Here is an 18,696-nt window from a genome sequence, read left to right on the forward strand (position 1 = left end):
AGAGCCAAATTATTATTTAACATTAAGGAAATCCCTTCATCAAAGGTAAGGCTACTCTACAGACTATCGTTGCTGTTTAGGAATGCTATAAGTGTTTAATTTCGCGCTGGATTTCGAAAAACAAAAGCCGACCGAGTGCAAGTTGTCACATGCTTAAATTGCAGTAGATGTATGGGTAATGAGGTCATTTGACAACTTAAGGCAATGAATGTAACCAAAAACGAACTGCATTACCCACAATTCCGTACCACGTATAGTTTCAAAACCGGAAGTGGGATGAACGCGCTGCTTGGAACGTGAATGAGAGAGCAGAAAAGGTTGTTAACCGATTCATAACAAGTAAATCGATATAACGACCAGTTTTTTTCCGATACGGGGCTTCACGTATCGATGTAGCCGTATCTTACACGTTAAAAACGGATACCGATACGTATCGGTTAATCTTTACACCCCTATAACATACATACCATCCCCATTTTCAACTTCAATTCCAACAAAGTTGGGACGCCTTGTAAAGTGTCAATGAAAAAAGAATGCTATGATTTAGAAATCATGTAAACCCTATATTTAATTAAGAGTTGTTCAAAGACAAAATATCAACTGTTGAAGGAGAGAAATGTTATTGTTTTTTGGAAAAAAAATATGTTCATTTTGAATTTAATGGCAGCAAAGTTGGGACAGGGGCTTTTTTACCACTTTTTTGCATTACCTCTTTATTTAACATTCTGTAAATGTTTAGGAACTGAGGACACCAGTTGCAAAGAATTTTGAGGATGAAATGGGGTCCCATTCCTGTCCGATATAGGATTTCATTTGCTCAACATTCTGGAGACTTCATTAGGTTTTTCATTCCAAGATGCACCCAATTAGACAGGTCTGGACTGAAGACAGGCCATTTTAGCAATTGGACTTCTTCTGTGGAGAGATACTGTTTAATTGATTGCAGAATTCATGTTTTCCTGAAATATTCCAGGTCTTCCCTGAAATGACTTTGTCTGGATGACAGTTTATGTTGCTCAAAACCTGTGTACATCATTCAGAATTGATTTTGCCTTGGCAGATGTGCAAAATGCCCATGCCATAGGCACTAATGCACCTCTACACCATCATGGATGCTCGGTTTTGAACTGAGCACTATAACAAGTTTGATGCGTTGGACAGTTGAATAGTTTATCTTCTCTTTAGCCAAGAGGAGTCTATGAATTCCAAATGAGCTCAGGCTCAGATAATATGGTAGCATTTCTGTATGATGTCTTAATAAAATGGTCAAAAACAAAGTTGAATGTCCGCACACTTGCTCCCGTTTTGCTTTATCTTTTATTTTTTATTTCACCAACCACCAGTTTACTTGGTGAAATAAAAAATAAAAGATAAAGCAAAACGGGAGCAAGTGTGCGGACATTCAACTTTGTTTTTGATTATCTGACCCTTTTGTCCTGCACCTGCGTTTTGGATGTGCGCACCTCTACCTTACCTGTCTAAAAATAAAATTAAATGTACAATTTGTGCATGGAGCATTAAACTGTCCTGAGCCCCTACAGTGATTTTCTTTACAGAAAAAAAATCTTGTTTTAATGCAGTGCCATCTGAGGTCCAAAAGACCACGGACATTTTTTCCCCCAACTCTGTCCCGTTTTAAAGGTTTCTCTGGATTTGGTAGACTCTGTAGATGGTGAAATCCACAAATCATTCGCAATTTCATGATAAGAAACATTATTCTTATTGTCATCAGTTGCTCACACAGGTTTACACAGAGTATCAGAGGCGTATCAAACTTTTTAAAAGTGTGCACATGTGGGATAGGAAAATGAAACAATCTGGCCAAATTATAAATAACTCCCTACAGGGACATTGTAAGTATTTTCTAAGAGGGGTGTGGACTATATTGGTGTCCGGGAGTTTCTCCCCTGAAAAAAAAATGAAATTCTGATTGCTAAACACACCATTTTAATGCAGTTTGGGAGGGACAGAAGAAGCAGCGCCCCTCATATGTGTGTAGGCCTACATGATCACTTCACTATTTGACACTACCCTACATGGAGACATATCTCATGTTATAAATCAAGAAATCATTTCAGAAATTATGTTTTGTGCATAATAATATAAGATGTTCTAAATGGAACGCGATCGTATTTAAGACATTAAGATCTCCAATAGTTGTAGCACTACGACACACATTGACAGTGAAATGCCGCCGACGTTTGTAAGATCAGGTCAAATAAGGCGTTCTAAATGGAACGTTATGTAATTAAGCTGCGATGTAATTAAGCTGTTCAGATCTTTTCCAAGCGCCTTGGAGACGTATGTGTGCTGACTGGGCTATATGTCTATATAGTTGATGACACCAAATTAATAAGTATTTCTGATTGGGGAAACTTTTAGCCTTTTTTTTCAGTCCGCGGTTCCATACCATTCAATCTTGCTGCAAATGATCAGACGTGTGAAGCACCGGGCATAACTTAATTTCGCGGCTACGTGGACCAGTAGGTTAATTGCTGAGGAGGCCCATAGTTTGCGAAAAGCTGCAGATCATAGACAGAGAAAGCATAATGCTCTGAGAACAGTAGCCAAAGGTCTTTCTGCAGAAACAACAAGTGCCTTGGTGCGCACACTCCCACTTTCACTTTGACTCCCTGCATTTCTACATTGTGACAAAAACTGTGTCAGACAGTGAATTTTGGTTTACTAAATTAGCATAATGCGGTAACAATCATCATTTCAATTCTACCTGAAATCTGCTCACTGCAGACGTTATAATACAGACCCAAGCAGCAGCACAGCCTTGAAAGACGCACACTTTGAATTTGATCAGAGCGGCTCTGATTCTTCACTGGCTTGATGTGATTGGCTGGATAACCGTTCAATCAATTCAACAGACCTATTTGTGTCTCTCTGTGTGTGCGTTATGGTAGATACGGTTCCAACTCTTTACGGGAGTGTTTATTTCCATATTTTACTTTCATTTTAATCTGACAAAAAGTGTGGGGGATAGAATCGTGTTCCAGCAAAAGTGTGTACGTTATAACACCCACATCCCCCACGCTTGCTACGCGCCTACAGAGTATCCACATATTTACTTATGAGAGACTCAGTCTCTCTGGGATGCCCTTTTTTATCCCCATTCATGCTTCCAGTTTACCTCATTAGTTGTGAAATGTGGCATCGAATTGAAAATGTGCTTATATTTACCATGAAATAGTAGCGAAAAGTAAAAAGTCCTCATTAGAGTTTGTTCAGCACTGTGATGGTGGTGAGGACAGAAGTTTTTTGAATAGGGCTTTTGCCCAGTTCAGTGCTCTGTATCTGCGGCCAGATGGAAGCAGTGTGAAAAATGCTAGGCATGTGATGGCTATGATAGGCTGGGTTGGGGAGACTGATAATTGGTTATGTATTTTCATAATTTTCTACTGTTACTTTTTGTAGAGTAACATTTGTCACCACTGGGGTGTCACAAATCTTTGAATCCTTGAATTTTAAAGGGGAACTATGTCGTTTTTTTTTGCTTAATTTACCTTAGTTTAACAGCTTTGGAGTCATTGGAATGGTTATATGACTTTTTTCTGGTTGAATGGTGGTCGTCTCGCTTCCCCCTAGCACCTGTAAGCGGAAAAACCACCCTTGCAACTTTGGGCTGGCGGGCCGACGGCCTCAGTGTCAGAAAGCAACGAGTGTAACAAATTGCTTTACTGCATTTACACACATACACGCCAGGCACCGGCTAGAACAATGTAGCGATGGAGTTTCTCAATCATTCATCATGACAGAGCCAGCGAAAAGAAGCCGAAAGCAAGTAAACCGCTGTCGGAGGAACAGGGAAGAGGAAAATGACAGACTGACCGATTGATGAGTGTCGTAAATCTACTGCGAGGCTGTAGGGGGAGCTCTGCAGAGAAACCTGTGAGCAAAAAGCAAGAAAACAGCGAAGAAATTGCCAAAACTGCATAGTTTCTCTTTAAAGCCACAATTCGATTTTCAGTATTTTTTAAATTGTATTACTACTAATGCATTTCTAATTTTTTTTTTTTTACTTTTTTTGCCTTATTTACAGTTCTGTTTTGGGGAGCTTTTGTTTTGAAATCACTTTTGTATTTTGATATTATTATTATTATTATTATTATTATTATTAAAATGTTGATAATACTATATTGTTATATTAACTATTGAAATAAAAATAAATAATACTGTATTTCTGATTATTTATTCATGACAGCCAACATTATGCAGATATTATAGCCTAGGTTTTGTTACTATTAAACTACATAAGGCTCCAACAGCTCTTTCTATAGTCTTGCTGTCTCGACCACTACTTTTCATGTCTTTCTTAAGACATGGTAACTACAAAACTCATTACATCAACCCCTCACTCCATTGACTATGTTTTATTTACAATTATTAAATGAAGAAGGTTTATTATTTGTTTTAGGAATCCCCTGAATATTTGATCCCCTCAATGTTTTGATGTAATTTTCCTTTGAATTATGTTATTTTTGAGCTTCTTGCGTTGTTCTTAGTCTTGTAAATCACTTTGGATCATCCTGCTTGCTTTTAAATGTTATTAAAAATCAATTAATAAGTCATTTATAATTAATAAGTCATTTAAATAGAATATTATTTGTTGATTCACTATAGACTGTGGCCTACAATACACCTAGACCCACTGAGCAGCAAAGAGATGAGGAACATGATTACAATGCATTGCATGACAGCTGAGATTAAACTCGGCAAAGAACAGGTGTGTGTTAGTTATGGTTTGTATATACATATTACATATGACATTTGTGTTTTCAAAGATTTAACATGGTTTTCTTTTGCAGGAGAGGAAATTGGAGACACACTGTAAATCTGCGGCTACTTGCAATGCTCTCTATATTTCCGTTTTGGTCAGACTTTTAACAGAGTAAGTAAAGTTTTCTTTGGATTTGGCCAAATAACTTTTTTAAGCTATTAGTCAGACATTAGGGTTATAAGGGAATTAAACAGGCTTTCTAACGGTATAAGATTTGCCAAAAAGCATTGTTATCACAGAGAAATAATCTACCAAACACAAATTTCTTTACTTTTTGTGCTAAGTTTATATATACAGTACAGGTCAAAAGTTTGGACACACCTTCTCATTCAATGCGTTTCCTTTATTTTCATGATTATTACATTGTAGATTCATCAAAACTATTAAAGGAACACGCCACCCAATGTCAGTAGTAATATATGTTCTTACCTTAACTTTCACGAGTTGAGTCATACCTCTCCCGTGTCGGTACGTGCACTCAAACGCTCTGGCGCGCATCTACAGTACAATTAGGTGTTAATTAATATTACTGCGCTAGGTCGAAGTACTCCCAAGTGCTATTGTGCCACACATTATAGTTCTCCTGTTTATTCGCTTGGAAAATTGCCACGTTTCATGTTGTGTGACCTTACACATTTTTATCAACTACTCGTGCAACTGTATTTAAGTAGGGAAAACGTGGATGTGTTCGATTACTGCTATCTTCCTCCCTCTATGGCTACGGCTGAGCCCGCTAGCAAAGCAACATGCTAACACATTCGCGCCAGAGCGTTTGAGTGCACGTACCGACACGGGAGAGGTATGACTCAACTCGTGAAAGTTAAGGTAAGAACATATATTACTACTGACATTGGGTGGCGTGTTCCTTTAATGAACACGTGGAATTATGTACAACAAAAAAGTGTGAAATAACCAAAAACATGTCTTATATTCTAGGTTGCTATTTTTTTAATTTAATACCATATTCAGCAAGCCATAACTTGACAAATATTTATCTGTGGGTCAAATAACTTTGCATTCATTCATAGTTTTGATGCCTTCGGTGAGAATCTACAATGTAATAGTCATGAAAATAAAGGTGTGTCCAAACTTTTGGCCTGTACTGTGTGTATGTATGTATATATATATATATTACACAAACAATGTGATTTTAGAGTATTATTACAAGCAAGATGACAGTATAGTTAGCATGTTTAAGGTAAACAAACTGCTCACATGTGATGTTGTCCTATCATGGATTTATTTGTGAACATGCACTTGGGATGAGCACACAAACAATGTGATTTTAGAGTGTTATTACAAGCAAGATGACAGTATAGTTAGCATGTTTAAGGTAAACAAACTGCTACCATGCCTTTATTTGTGAACTTATAGTATTTAGAATAAGTAACATGAATAACGTAAATGATACAACAGACCCTTTTGCATCCAGTTGTTTGTTTAGCTTACGTTTATTACACACACATATCCGTTACAAGACCAATGTGGGAGCGTTTGAATGAAGTCAAACGCTTCAGTGGTTTCAGCTGTATTAATGTAGCCTAGAAATCTAGACGCACCCTAGCGGCGGCAAATTAATTTGCTCAGCTTGTACGTCTAGTATCGAACCATAGGAATTTCTATTGGCTTAACACCGTGGATGACGGCCAATCACAGCGCTCTATTTCGTTAGAGAGTCTTAAGGCGGGCTTAACAGGATAACGACATCCTGCGACGGTGAACAACAAGGAAGGTGGCTATGGCAAAAGAAGAGCGGTTGTTTGAATCGGCGTTGGCGTCAACTTTGGAGGAGTTGGACTTGTGCTTTTCTTTGAAAGTAGATCAACACAATGCACTTAAGTCATTCCTTTCGAAGAAGGATGTATTTGCCGTTTTGCCGACCGGATACGGATATGGTCGTAGCGCTGGCCTATTGCATGCCTAGGCAGTTTGAAAGACAATTCTCTGCCCGCCCCTTGGATTAAGCGAGGTGAATGATTTGATGCCAGACTATACATGTCAATGATATAGGATGGCCCGCCAGGCTAGTATTAATGTGGTCGGAAGAAGAGTAATAAGAAGAAGCACAGTGATAACAGTCCATTGCATTTACATGCAATGCAATTATAAGAAGAACAGTGATAACAGTCCATTGCATTTTAATTCACTGTAATAATAATAATACTTCGGATAACAGAACAGTGCATTTTGATGCACTGTAATAACAACAATAATAATAATAATTATAAGAAGAACACTTTGGATAACAGTGCATTTTCATGCCCTGTAATAAGAATAAGAAGTCCAGTGATGTACAGGGCATTTTCATGCATTGTAATAAGAAGCTTAGGGATAACGGTACAGTGCATTTTCATGCACTGTAATAGTAATAATAATAATAACAATTGTTGTTGTTCTTGTTGTTATTATAATAAAGTGATATGTGGTGTGTTTTAGCAGTAGGATCAGCTGGTCATTGGAGGAGACTATTCTGCAGTGTGTAATGTGCCATGATACAGTGTCACTGTTTCGATTTTGCCTGAGGATGATGCTAGGCTCACTAAGAACAGATGAAGAGAAAAACATTATGAAACAGGTGACACCCTCTGAATTGACTTGGATAAATAAACAATCTTTGCTTATCTTTAACTGTTAATAAAGTTATGATGACATATTTTCCCTCCGTTTGTGTGAGTGTGTTTGACAATATTTTTATCTTCACAGTTGCTGGGTTTATTGTATGCCAGTCATAATGGTGTCAGCGAATCAGAGTTGTTGGAGCTATTACCTGAACTGGCCTTCCCCACCCTCTGCTCTATGCTGTTCAGACTGGAATATCTGCTGATCCTGACTCTAGATTGTGGTATCATACACTTCCGACATTTACAGGTGTGTATTCACAAACAATTTGCCAGGGGTGTTGCAAGTGTAAAGGACTGGGTGTTCCTCTGGTGCTCTTCAGTTTAGGGATCCAACAATTTTTACAGGTGACTTCATTAACCAGGTGACCACTTACCTGTTGTTCGTACAATCATGTGATCACTTTTAAAATGTGGAAGGAAGGCAACCATTTTGTCATGCACTGATGAAGGCAGTAATGCTGAAACGTGTAACCATGTTTTAAAGTATAGCCATGTGAGATTTTTAAACTTATAAACCTCATGAGTGCCATTTGTTCAATTTACAGGTGTTTCAGGATGTCTGAGAAAATAAAGGGTATAAAAATAGTAATGCATTTGTTCATGAAAATCCATTATATCATGGGAGGCTCTAGGTGACCCCTGACCTATTCTACAATTTAGTTTCACTTACATGGCATTTGTCTATTTTTTTTTTTTTTTGCAGGAAATTGCAAAAGGTGATTGATTCCCTTCTGTTCACAGTTAACAAAAAATCCTGACTATTCCTTTGAGTTTAACAAAATTTTAGTCTTAGGAGTATTGTATTAAAGCCTTTGTTTACATGCAGGCAGTGTCACCACTCCCACCACGTACATCACACACTGTGCGCAGGGCACCAAAAGACGGAGAGGGCACCCAAATTTAGCCAACAAATAGTAGCTTTACGGCAAACTGTGTTTCACTCATCCTCGATAACTAGCTTGTAGAAAATGGGTTCATAACTTACATCGCTGAATGTAATATTGCGAGAAAATGTTAATTTCTCTCATAGGAATACATAAACACTGGACCTCCCACTAGACTCCTAAATGGGCATGACAGCTTCGAACCCCACGTCACAGCGTGCCAGAATTTACCCTCTTATGAATCATCTCGCTTTATCAATCGTCTCTGGTTATCCAGTTCCCATACTGACCATAAAAGGGCATGATATTGCAGGGCCTTGTGCACACAAATTGAGGGTGAGACACCACATTTTATTTCTACCATATATATCACACACTACATGAGCAAGACAATTTGATTACCATATATGACGCATGCTTTAAAGTGAAAGCACTGCTGCAGGAATTGAACAGTAAATAGACGTTATATTTAGTAGTTAGTATAAAAAGTGATGGTGTTATTTGTTTTGTTTTTTATTTCAAAATACCTTAATGCTTTGTAAAATAGTGGAATTTATTTTATTAAAAAATTATTTTATACATTTTATTCAAAAATATATTAAATTATAAAATATTTGAAGATATGATGAAAATGCAATAACCATTGATTTTGCACAAACAAGTCAAGTTCTCAAATGTGCGTAAGAGTGCTCTTGAGTGTCCGTAGATTCTGTTCTTACCTAAGAACAAGAAAACATTGGTGAATGCCAGAATCTTCGTAAAAACTGCGTCAGTGGGTTTTGAGAACAAATTTCTTCGTAAGAACGGTTGGTGAATGAGGCCCATTGCTCTCAAAGTGACAATGCACCATATATAAGTTAAACAGCATTTCTGAAGAAATGAGTGTTTAACAACACACAGTAATGGTCTGTAAATTATAGGCCTTTTATTTTACTTCAGGTGTTTTGAGTTATCATCTAAATCTTTTTATCTAAAACAATTTAAGAATTAAGGGGGGGCACCACAAAGTAACTAGCTTAGGGCACCAAAATGGCCAGCAGCGGCACTGCATGCTGGACCTGTAAGACTTCGCTCATGAATTAGTACTATTTCGTATAAAGTTTGAGATTGAGAAAGGCCCTATACCAGCGGTACTAAATAGGCAGACTCCAGTCCTCATCCGGACCCAAACAACATTAAATACGGACCGTCACCTAGGCCAGTGGTTCTCAAATGGGGGTACGTGAAGGCACTCCAGGGGGTACGTGAGATTTTAACCCTTAGAACCTGATTGACGCAAAGTGCGTCAAAAAACACCCCCTTTCTTCTCTGTTACATTGCTCCGCAACTGTTCATCGCAGCGAGATGAAACCTTTCTTGCGTGACAGAGCAGAAGTGGGGCTTTCCAACGAGGAAACGCACTTGTCTGTACGTTAAAGTATGAAAATAAAAACAAATCATGAAATTAAATCAAATTGCACCATATTTACAGTCTTTACTTCTCTGCGTTCACCTTTGCACCCATTACTCTCGTTTGAATTACTCGCGAACCCGTGAACGCATAGATATGGCAAGCATATCAGATGAAAGAGGAGACACAGGGCTATCGATTGATAGCAAGTATGTTGATCCTTCTGGCTTATGAAATCAGACGAAGTGACTACAAAATAATAACATCATGTACAAAAACCAATACTGCACAGCCATTACTCTCGTTCGAATTACTCGTGGACCTGTGATCGAATAGATATGCCACGCATGTCAGATGAAAGAGGAGACACGGAGCTATCATTTGATACAAGTACATCCTTCTGGGTTATAAAACATACAAAGTGCAAAATAATAACTTCATATAGCTCGACTTACCTCACGTTGTTGTCTGTTTTTGTAGCAAAGCATGTTTATAATCCAACGCTATTGTGTGTTTCTCTATGGCAAAGCATGTTCATAATCCGGTTTTGAGATCCTACCAAATTCCTGCATGGCATCTAATTCAAGGCTCATATATTGCATCCCAATTTGTTCGGCAAAGAAACACCTTTTTTGCCTTTACTTTGTTCATGGCAATGCAGTAAAAAGTTGCAGAGAATAATGAGTGTAGACACCATAGGCACACACAGGCTATAACACGTAAACTCGGGTTAAGTCAGGTCAGATCAGTTCGTGTCACAGATATGGAGCGCAAAAAGGTCATTAAATCACTAAATTAAAAAATGCCATTTATTTCTGTAAGGCACACACCACATATGTCTGTAAATTGCTCAGCCCCAGAGAATTCCTCCACCATGGCAATGATATTGCCAGATTCAGGACAGTCTGCCCTACACACACACATTAAATGCATGTAGAGCTATGAGCTTGCTGTGGTGAGATGCATGTCAAAATATAAGAATTTTTATATTTTAATTTTTATATTTTAATTCTTTAAAAATCAAAATAAAATCAATGCTAGTACTAATACATGACATGATCTGGATAGCCTAGACTCTGCTGAAAAAAACAATATATAATATGTGTGTGTGCCACTTACAATGACCAGAATAAATCCTTATGAATAAAGGTAGTGAAAATGCCCTTAAAACAGCTTAGGGTTAAAATATACATAGATTTAAAAGGTAGAATCCATGCAAAAATTTCAGGAAAATATAAGTTCATAAAATGAATTGTATATTTCAGTAGGCTATTCAATTTCATTATCCTAAAAACCCAGAGTCCCCCCCAGATGGTTCGACCCAACCTGTCACATGCCACCCGCCATCACCTGTCAATCACTGTCAAAACTCAAAAGATGGAGTCGTGGTTGAAGTTTAATAAATTAGACACTGATGTCACAGTGCTCTGTCTTAAGTCTTTTTTCTCAACTGAAAATGCTTTGCGCTGGTTAGGGGGTACTTGGCTGAAAAAATATTTCACAGGGGGTACATCACTGAAAAAAGGTTGAGAACCACTGAGTTAGCTGATTGGATAAACCGACGGGCCAAATCAACCAATCAGATCAACGAAGCGTTCTTCTAATGCCATATTTTAACATACAAGTTAGGTAAGTAGCTAACATTAACGTTTTTAAACTTACCGTATGTGACATGAACCTCATCAACGACAATCCCCACCAATTTTTCATGGTAGGCTACACTTCTGAAGAAAGCATATTCCTTCTCGTTAAAGGGAAACTTGGCAGGATTTCCCCCTCTGCTGGAGAAATTGTGCATTATGCTATTTCAAACTGTGGAAAAAGGTAACGATAAAGCACATGGATTTGTTTACAAGCTAGCAAAACGGTTAGCATAGGTTCGGCAGACAATCTGGATGTTACAAGGTAAGAAACACAATTTAAAACGAGTTTCTCGTTTCTCACTTCTCTTCTCGGGACGGTAGTCTCAATGTTGCAAGGTTGGTTTTCCGCCTGGGGACGCTAGGGGCAGCGGGAAAAGTCACCATTTTCACCGGAACAGGTCATTTAACCATCCAAATGATTTCTAAACGAGTTTATTACATTGAAATAGTTGCCAAGTTCCCCTTTAAGTAACTAAGATTCAGGGCTAACAAACACTAACTGGAATTGGCCGTGGAGGATGTCTGTGTCCTTCATTCCTCCCAGCTACATTGCAGAGACTCCTAGCTTCCTAGCTTCCCCAGGAATACTCTCTAATTCGGATAAAACTTCAGTGATAGATATGCTCATCTCATCCGTGGAAGTCGCCATGTTGTTTAGATTGAACAGTAGCTTCTCGTTGCGTCACACCTAAACCGCCTCAAAACCAACACTGATTGGACGTTCATTTGGTGAACTGCTCCAAATTTTCTTTATCGGAGAGATGCCAGACTGATCTGCGAGTGGAAAACTGAAGCTTGCGAGATCAGGATGGTCTCACGAGACTAGGTCACTTCTCCCATTAACACCACATTGTTTTGTGTAGTTTGAGACTTATGCGGATTTACCGGCTCTTTTTGGAGTTCTGTAGTCTATTTAAAAAAAATCTTCTGGACCTTGGAGTAAATGGAAATTTGATAAGTGGACCTCTCAGGTTTACATTTAAGTACCCCTGCCCTATACCAATAAAACTTGTATTATTATTATTATTATTATTATCTTACCAATAAGATATTATTATGACCGCCGCGGTAGCGAAGTGTCAGTCATATAGGATTAGTATTTTTTTCTTCCGGATTTTTTCCACTTCCACTTTTTTTCCACTTTGGTCAAAAAATGTTGATTCCAATGCCCCAATGCAGTGACGGGGACACTGTACTGCAGGAGATGCCTTCCTTTTGGATGAGACGTTAAACGTAAAACTTCAAATAATAGCCCAGGCTTTTATTTTCCCAAATCGCCAAACTGCACCGGCTAGTATTTGAGACAGGCATCTATAAGACAGGCCTTTAATTATCTTCACACAAAGCTTTTCCTCTTCAAAGATGGGAAATATTGTCAAATTAATTATTTCAAACACACTGAATGCCTACTCATATTACTAGGCTTCAATTACGGATCATTAATTTAGTGTTGAGGTGTAATTCACTGAGTGTTAGAGATAATGATAGCAGGGGGAGCCGGGATGAATGAAACACGTTCTAATTAAACATAATTTACAAAGAGATCGACCTAAACAACCACCAGGTGGCACTTGTGAGCAGGGTTAGGAACGTTGGCTTTTGCCGCTTTGAGTCTATACATGCCAGTATGCTACAGTATGGACCATAAATTTAGCCTACCCAACGTTTGTTTCCACAATATTACCCCCTGATGAGATTTAATTTCGATGGCTGAACCTAACCAGATACTGCGGATCCCGTCAAACAGACCCCTCTCAACCGGCAACCGGCTAGCACAACGTCGGCTCTAACAGGGGAACCCCAGCCTTTGACCATTATAGAATTTTATATTCCCCCGACTGCCAATGACACTTTTTATGAACAACTTAACTGGTATTTTGAAAGAATGTAATCATAACAAAGAAATTATTCTCATGGGGGATTTCAATTTTAACTGGGGAGATAAGACTAAAAGGAAAACCAGAATCACAAAATGCTCAAGTACACAACTTGACCTATTGGTCAAGTATGAAAAGTATAACAAAAGTATAACAAAAAGTTGTAATCTAATCACCGGTTTGTCTGATCACAATTTAACTCTGGTGACAAGGAAATTAACCAAAAAAGATTTCAGAACACTACACCAACACCACGCCACAAAAAAGTGTTCTCTGCATACCTAAAAGTAAACAAGACATATTACATATCAAGTCATTTTGGCAGGACTGTATAAGTCAAAAGGGGAAGCAACAACAAGCCTTTGGGCTGCTGACACTGGATGGGCAATATTGCCAACCAGGGTTCCAAGGTTTATAAAGGGGTGTGGGGGGGTGGGATTGTTTTGTAGGGCTTTTGATGGTGGTTATTACACTCCTGTTAAGTACCCGTCACAAAAAACTGGGTAACAACTGGGTTTATTTAGCTGGGGTCAAATTGACCCCAAGGATAAAGCGTTTCGGTAAGATTTGAGGATAACAAGGGTTAAAAAGGCAATTTGAATGTTGCGGGGCATAATCAGTGAAGAAGAAGCAAAGAAAGTGATCTGCTCCTTAAGGAACTCAAAACGCAGAGATCCTTTCCATCAGAACACAGTTTTCATCTACTCTAATTCCCTCTATTGCTCACTTAAACCTCTCCATTGCACACAGTTCTTTTCCTAACAACTGGAAACACAATTGTGACCGACGTCCTCGTCGGGGTGAAGGAGGCGAAGAAGGCGTCGCGCCGGGAGAGGGCATCCGCATTGCCGTGGCGCTTGCCAGCCCTGTGGACAACAGAAAAGTTTGTAAGCTTGTAAGCTCAAAAACCACCTGGTAACCCTACTGTTAGTCTCCCGGTTCCTGGCCATCCATTGCAGAGGGGCATGATCAGACACCACCGTAAACCGTCGTCCCAGGAGGTAGAACCGCAGGGATTCCAGGGCCCAGGTCACAGCGAGACATTCCTTTTCCACAGTGGAATAGTTCTTCTCTTGGAAGTAGCGTCCTGCTGAGGTAGAGAACAGGATGTTCCTCACCGTCATGTGCCTGGGCGAGTACAGCACCCAGACCCACCTCCGAAGCATCCGCCTGGACAATAAAGTCCTTTTTGAAGTCCGGCGCCACCAGGATCGGACTGGAACACAGGACTTGCTTCAGGTCGACGAAGGCTGCCTCTGCCTCGGGATTCCACCTCACCATTTGTGAGTGGCGTTTGGTTGTCAGCTCTGTTAGGGGTGCAGCAATGGTAGCAAAATCCGTAATAAAACGTCTGTAGTAGCCGGCTAGGCCCAAAAACGACCTCACCTGTTTCTTGGTGATGGGCCGTGGCCAGTCCTGTATGGCCCGCAACTTGGCTTCCTGAGGCTTGACCAACCCCCGCCCAATGGTGTACCCCAGGTAGTTAGTCTCGCTGAAGGCCAGCCTACACTTCTTTGGGTTTGCCGTGAGCCCTGCTTCCCCGAGTGAATCAATCACAGCTTGTACTCAGGGTAAGTGGCTGGCCCAATCGGGACTTTGTATGACCACATTGTCCAAATATGCCGCTGCGTACCTCTTGTGGGGAGCGAGGACGTGATCCATCCAGCGCTGGAACGTGGCAGGCACTCCGTGGAGACCAAACAGGAGCCGGGTATACTGGTAGAGCCCCCCTGGTGTGGCAAAGGCAGTCTTCTCCTTCGACGTCGGGGTCAGGGGCACCTGCCAGTAGCCTTTGGTGAGGTCAAGAGTTAGGAAGCGAGCATGCCCCAAGGAGTCTATCAAGTCATCAACACGAGGCATGGGGTATGCATCAAACTCAGACACTTCATTTAACTTCCGATAGTCATTACAAAATCGTACCGACCTGTCTGGTTTGGGAACCAGTACAATGGGACTTGCCCAGGCACTTTGGGACTCTTCGATCACCCCCAGCTCCAGCATTTTCCTTACCTCCTCCTGAATAACCACTTTACGACCCTCCGGCACGCGGTAAGGGCGCTGGTTTACCATTTGGCCAGGCATGGTGTGGATCTCGTGTTGGACCACCTCCGTGTGCCCAGGTAGGGAGGAGAAGACATCTCGGTTGCGATCCACCAACTCCAGGGCCATCTGCCGTTGATGTGGGGACAGGCTTGGACCCACCTAAACCTCTTCTCTCCCTGGTTCCTTGGTCTCTGTGGGGGGTAGACAGCTGAACAACGCCTCCCTGGCGTGCCACTTCTTTAAAAGGTTAACATGATAAATCTGCTCAGGCTTTCTTTTGTCAGGTTGCCTCACCTTGTAGTTTACCTCTCCCACACGTTCAATGACCTCATACGGCCCTTGCCAGGTTGCCAGGAATTTGCACTCCACGGTTGGCACCAGGACCAGCACTCGGTTCCCGGGCTTAAACTCTCTGGGTTGAGCAGATCTATTGTAGGAGGCTTGCTGTTGCCGTTGAGCAGTCTCCATGTGTTCACGCATCATGGGATAGACAGCCTTCATTCTCTCTCTCATGGCCCGACATGCTCGATCAGGGTCCGCTGTCGGCACGGTTGCTCCTCCCAGGCCTCCTTGGCGATGTCCAGCAGTCCTCAGGGTCTGTAAGAAAGCAAGAGCTCAAAGGGTGAAAAACCAGTAGACGACTGAGGTACCTCTCTCACCGCAAACAGTAGGTACGGTAGCAGCTGATCCCAGTTGCGCCCATCTTCCCCGATCGCCTTCCGCAGCATGGATTTTAGGGTTTTGTTCGACTAATGTTCGACTAGCCCGTCTGTCTGGGGGTGGTAGACTGACGTTCTCAGCTGTTTGATTTTCAGCAGAGCACAGAGTTCTTTCATAACCTTGGACATGAATGGACTCCCTTGGTCTGTCAATATCTCCTTCGGGAGCCCCAGACTAGTTGACCGAAGGAACAACTCCTTGGCGATCTGTTTGGACGTAGCCTTCCTCAGCGGGATGGCCTCAGGATATTGGGTTGCATAGTCCAGGATGACCAGAATGTACTGATGTCCCCTGGAACTCTTCGGTAAGGGCCCAACGATGTCCAGTCCAATCCTCTCAAACGGGGTCTCGATAATGGGCAAGGGAATGAGCGGGTTTCTATATGTGGGCTTTGGCGCCACCCGCTGACACTCAGGGCAACCACGACAGTAGTTCTCTATCACTTTGTGCACTCCTGGCCAAAAGAAGCGTCGCAAGATCCTTTCTTTTGTCTTCTCCACCCCTATGTGAGCCCCTAGCGGGTGGGTGTGTGCTAGGTTGAGTATGGTGGCCCGGTGGGGCTGTGGTACGAGGAGCTGTTCATGCACCTCACCATTTTTCTGTACCACCTGATACACTAACCCCCGGTTTACTGCAAAATGGGGGTAGGTAGGGCTTGTCCTATCCCCTAGCACCACCCCCTCTATCACCTGCACATTTTTCAAAGCATTTGCAAGAGTGGGATCTTGTAACTGGGCTGTACCATACTGGCCTGTGAGAGGGGGAAGCTCTTTGGTGCCTTGGACGTCTTCCTCGCTGGAGATTGGAGCACTTCCTGGGACCATGTGCTCTTCCTCCGTGTCTGGACCAGTCTCTGAATCAGCCTGGGCACCGGCCATCCCTGCAAGAGCACAGGCTGGAGTGAGTGGTTCTGAGGGTTGTATTTGCGTATTCTCAGGATACGTCTTACCTCTCCGCTTCCGAGGTACTCGGGTCAGCCTCTCCTGAGTCTCCCTCCACAGTGGGTGAAAGGCTGGACAGTCTCATCCAATTAGGACAGGAACGGGTAGGGAATCAACCACACCCGCCGTCATGAGGATGGTTCCCCTGGTGGTGGTCATTGCGAGTTCAGTGGTGGGGTAGTCTCTGGTGTCTCCATGGACACAGGAAACCGGGAGGACTTTCCCTGGGGTCAGACACGATGAATCCACCAGATCCTTATGCACCAAGGTGACCCGGCTACCGGAATCTAGCAGAGCTTCCACATCGTTGTGATTCACCGTCACCGGGCAGGTGGGGGGTCGTTCTTGGGCGCCATCTACGACTCCCACGAAGCAAAAAGGTGGGCGGGTGGTGAGCTGGAGGACTCAGCAGTGGGCATAGGCTCATCCGCCGGTTTCCCACACTGCCAGGAGATGTGTCCCATCTCCCCACACCGGTAACACTGTTGGGTTTCACTCTCCCGGTGTCCTCTTCCTGGTGCCGGCTGGTTTCTGGCTCCCCCTGGAGCCTGGACAGCTCCTAAAGTGGCTGGGCTGGAAACCTTGGGGTTCTTTGGACGGGCTCCTCCCGTCTGTGGCGGGGACACACGATGGGGCTCCTTTCTGGAAGCCCGAAGCATCTCTGCTGTGGCCTGGTACCTTTCCACAGCTTCCACGGTTAGGTCCGCTGTAGTCAAGGCCTGTTGACTGATGAACCGTTTCGCCTCATAAGGCAGGGCCCGTAAGTACTTGTCCACCACAACGGCCTCCACTACGGCAGCTGCCGTACTCTTCTCTGGTTCCAGCCATTTCCGTGTGATCCGGACAAGTTCGTGCATCTGTGCACGAGGAGGCTGTTCTGGTTGAAAGGTCCAGCTGTGGAAACGCTGGGCCATGCCAAACTTGGTGAGCCCACTTCTGCTGAGGATCTCCGCCTTCAGTGCATCGTAGTCAGTCGCCCTGTCAGAGGCCAGGTCCCGGACAGCATTCAGCGATTCCCCCGACAGAAAGGGGGCTAACAGTCCAACCCACTGTACCTTGGGCCACGCTTCCCTAGTGGCTGTAGCTTCAAAGGCGTGCAGGTACACCTCAACGTCATCGGTGGTCCCCATCTTGGATATAAAATCACCCGCTCTTATTGGGCGGACATTACGGATGGCCAATTGTTTCTGCAGTTCCTCTGTCTTCAGAAGATTGGCTCTCTTTTGCTCCTCCAAGAGAGCCACGTTCGCTTGCGTCTGGGCTTGCTGGCCAGCCACCAGGGCTTTCAAAATGGCCTCCATTTTGTTTTGTGGGAGGTCTAGGGCCAATTTGGAAAATTGGGATATCAAATGTTCAGTGTCCTCCTCTGACATGCACTATTAGCGCTTGAACTCTGCCCGCATTCTCCACCATATGTGATATCATGAGAGGCTACACGGCTCTCAGCGGGACAGTTCAGCAGTGCAAGGACACAATGTTATAATACAACAAAGGTTTTTAATAAAGTTCTTGGGAATTAACAAAAAGGTATGCCAAGTTCAAAAGGGTAACTAAGGATAAGGTTGATCGTTCAACAGTCAAAACTTAAACAATGTCTCTTCAACCGTGAAATCATAGTCCCATTCCCTCAGGTAAATATCTTCTTGGAAACCGGTCTTCAGCCTTTAGTCAGCGCCGCAGCCCGTGGCCAATCTGGCGGTAAGTATTCCAGTCTTCAGGTAAGTATTCTAGTCTTCAAGTACTTCACGTGGAAAGTGCCACTTCGACGGTCTGTAGCTCCTCTGAGAGCAC

The 18,696-nt window shown here is 42.4% G+C and overlaps 1 protein-coding gene across 4 annotated transcripts in view; it reads left to right on the forward strand.

Annotated features, from left to right (window-relative positions):
• Positions 1 to 18,696, forward strand: part of nphp3 (nephronophthisis 3) — a 223,353-nt gene that overhangs the window by 143,388 nt on the left and 61,269 nt on the right. For 3 of the 4 annotated variants that reach the window (XM_076291099.1, XM_076291103.1, XM_076291100.1), the window contains 4 exons: positions 4,630 to 4,732; positions 4,815 to 4,897; positions 7,223 to 7,361; positions 7,490 to 7,654. In XM_076291099.1, coding sequence (XP_076147214.1) covers positions 4,630 to 4,732; positions 4,815 to 4,897; positions 7,223 to 7,361; positions 7,490 to 7,654 — 490 coding nt within the window. The remainder of the gene's footprint in view (positions 1 to 4,629; positions 4,733 to 4,814; positions 4,898 to 7,222; positions 7,362 to 7,489; positions 7,655 to 18,696) is intronic. The other variant, XM_076291102.1, reaches the window with a different exon arrangement.

This window comes from Alosa pseudoharengus, unplaced genomic scaffold, assembly GCF_046254945.1.
Source record: "Alosa pseudoharengus isolate Yale_2024_CS ecotype anadromous, Long Island Sound unplaced genomic scaffold, YU_APseudo_1.1 YU_APseudo_1.1_scf_18, whole genome shotgun sequence".
Taxonomy (NCBI): domain Eukaryota; kingdom Metazoa; phylum Chordata; class Actinopteri; order Clupeiformes; family Clupeidae; genus Alosa; species Alosa pseudoharengus.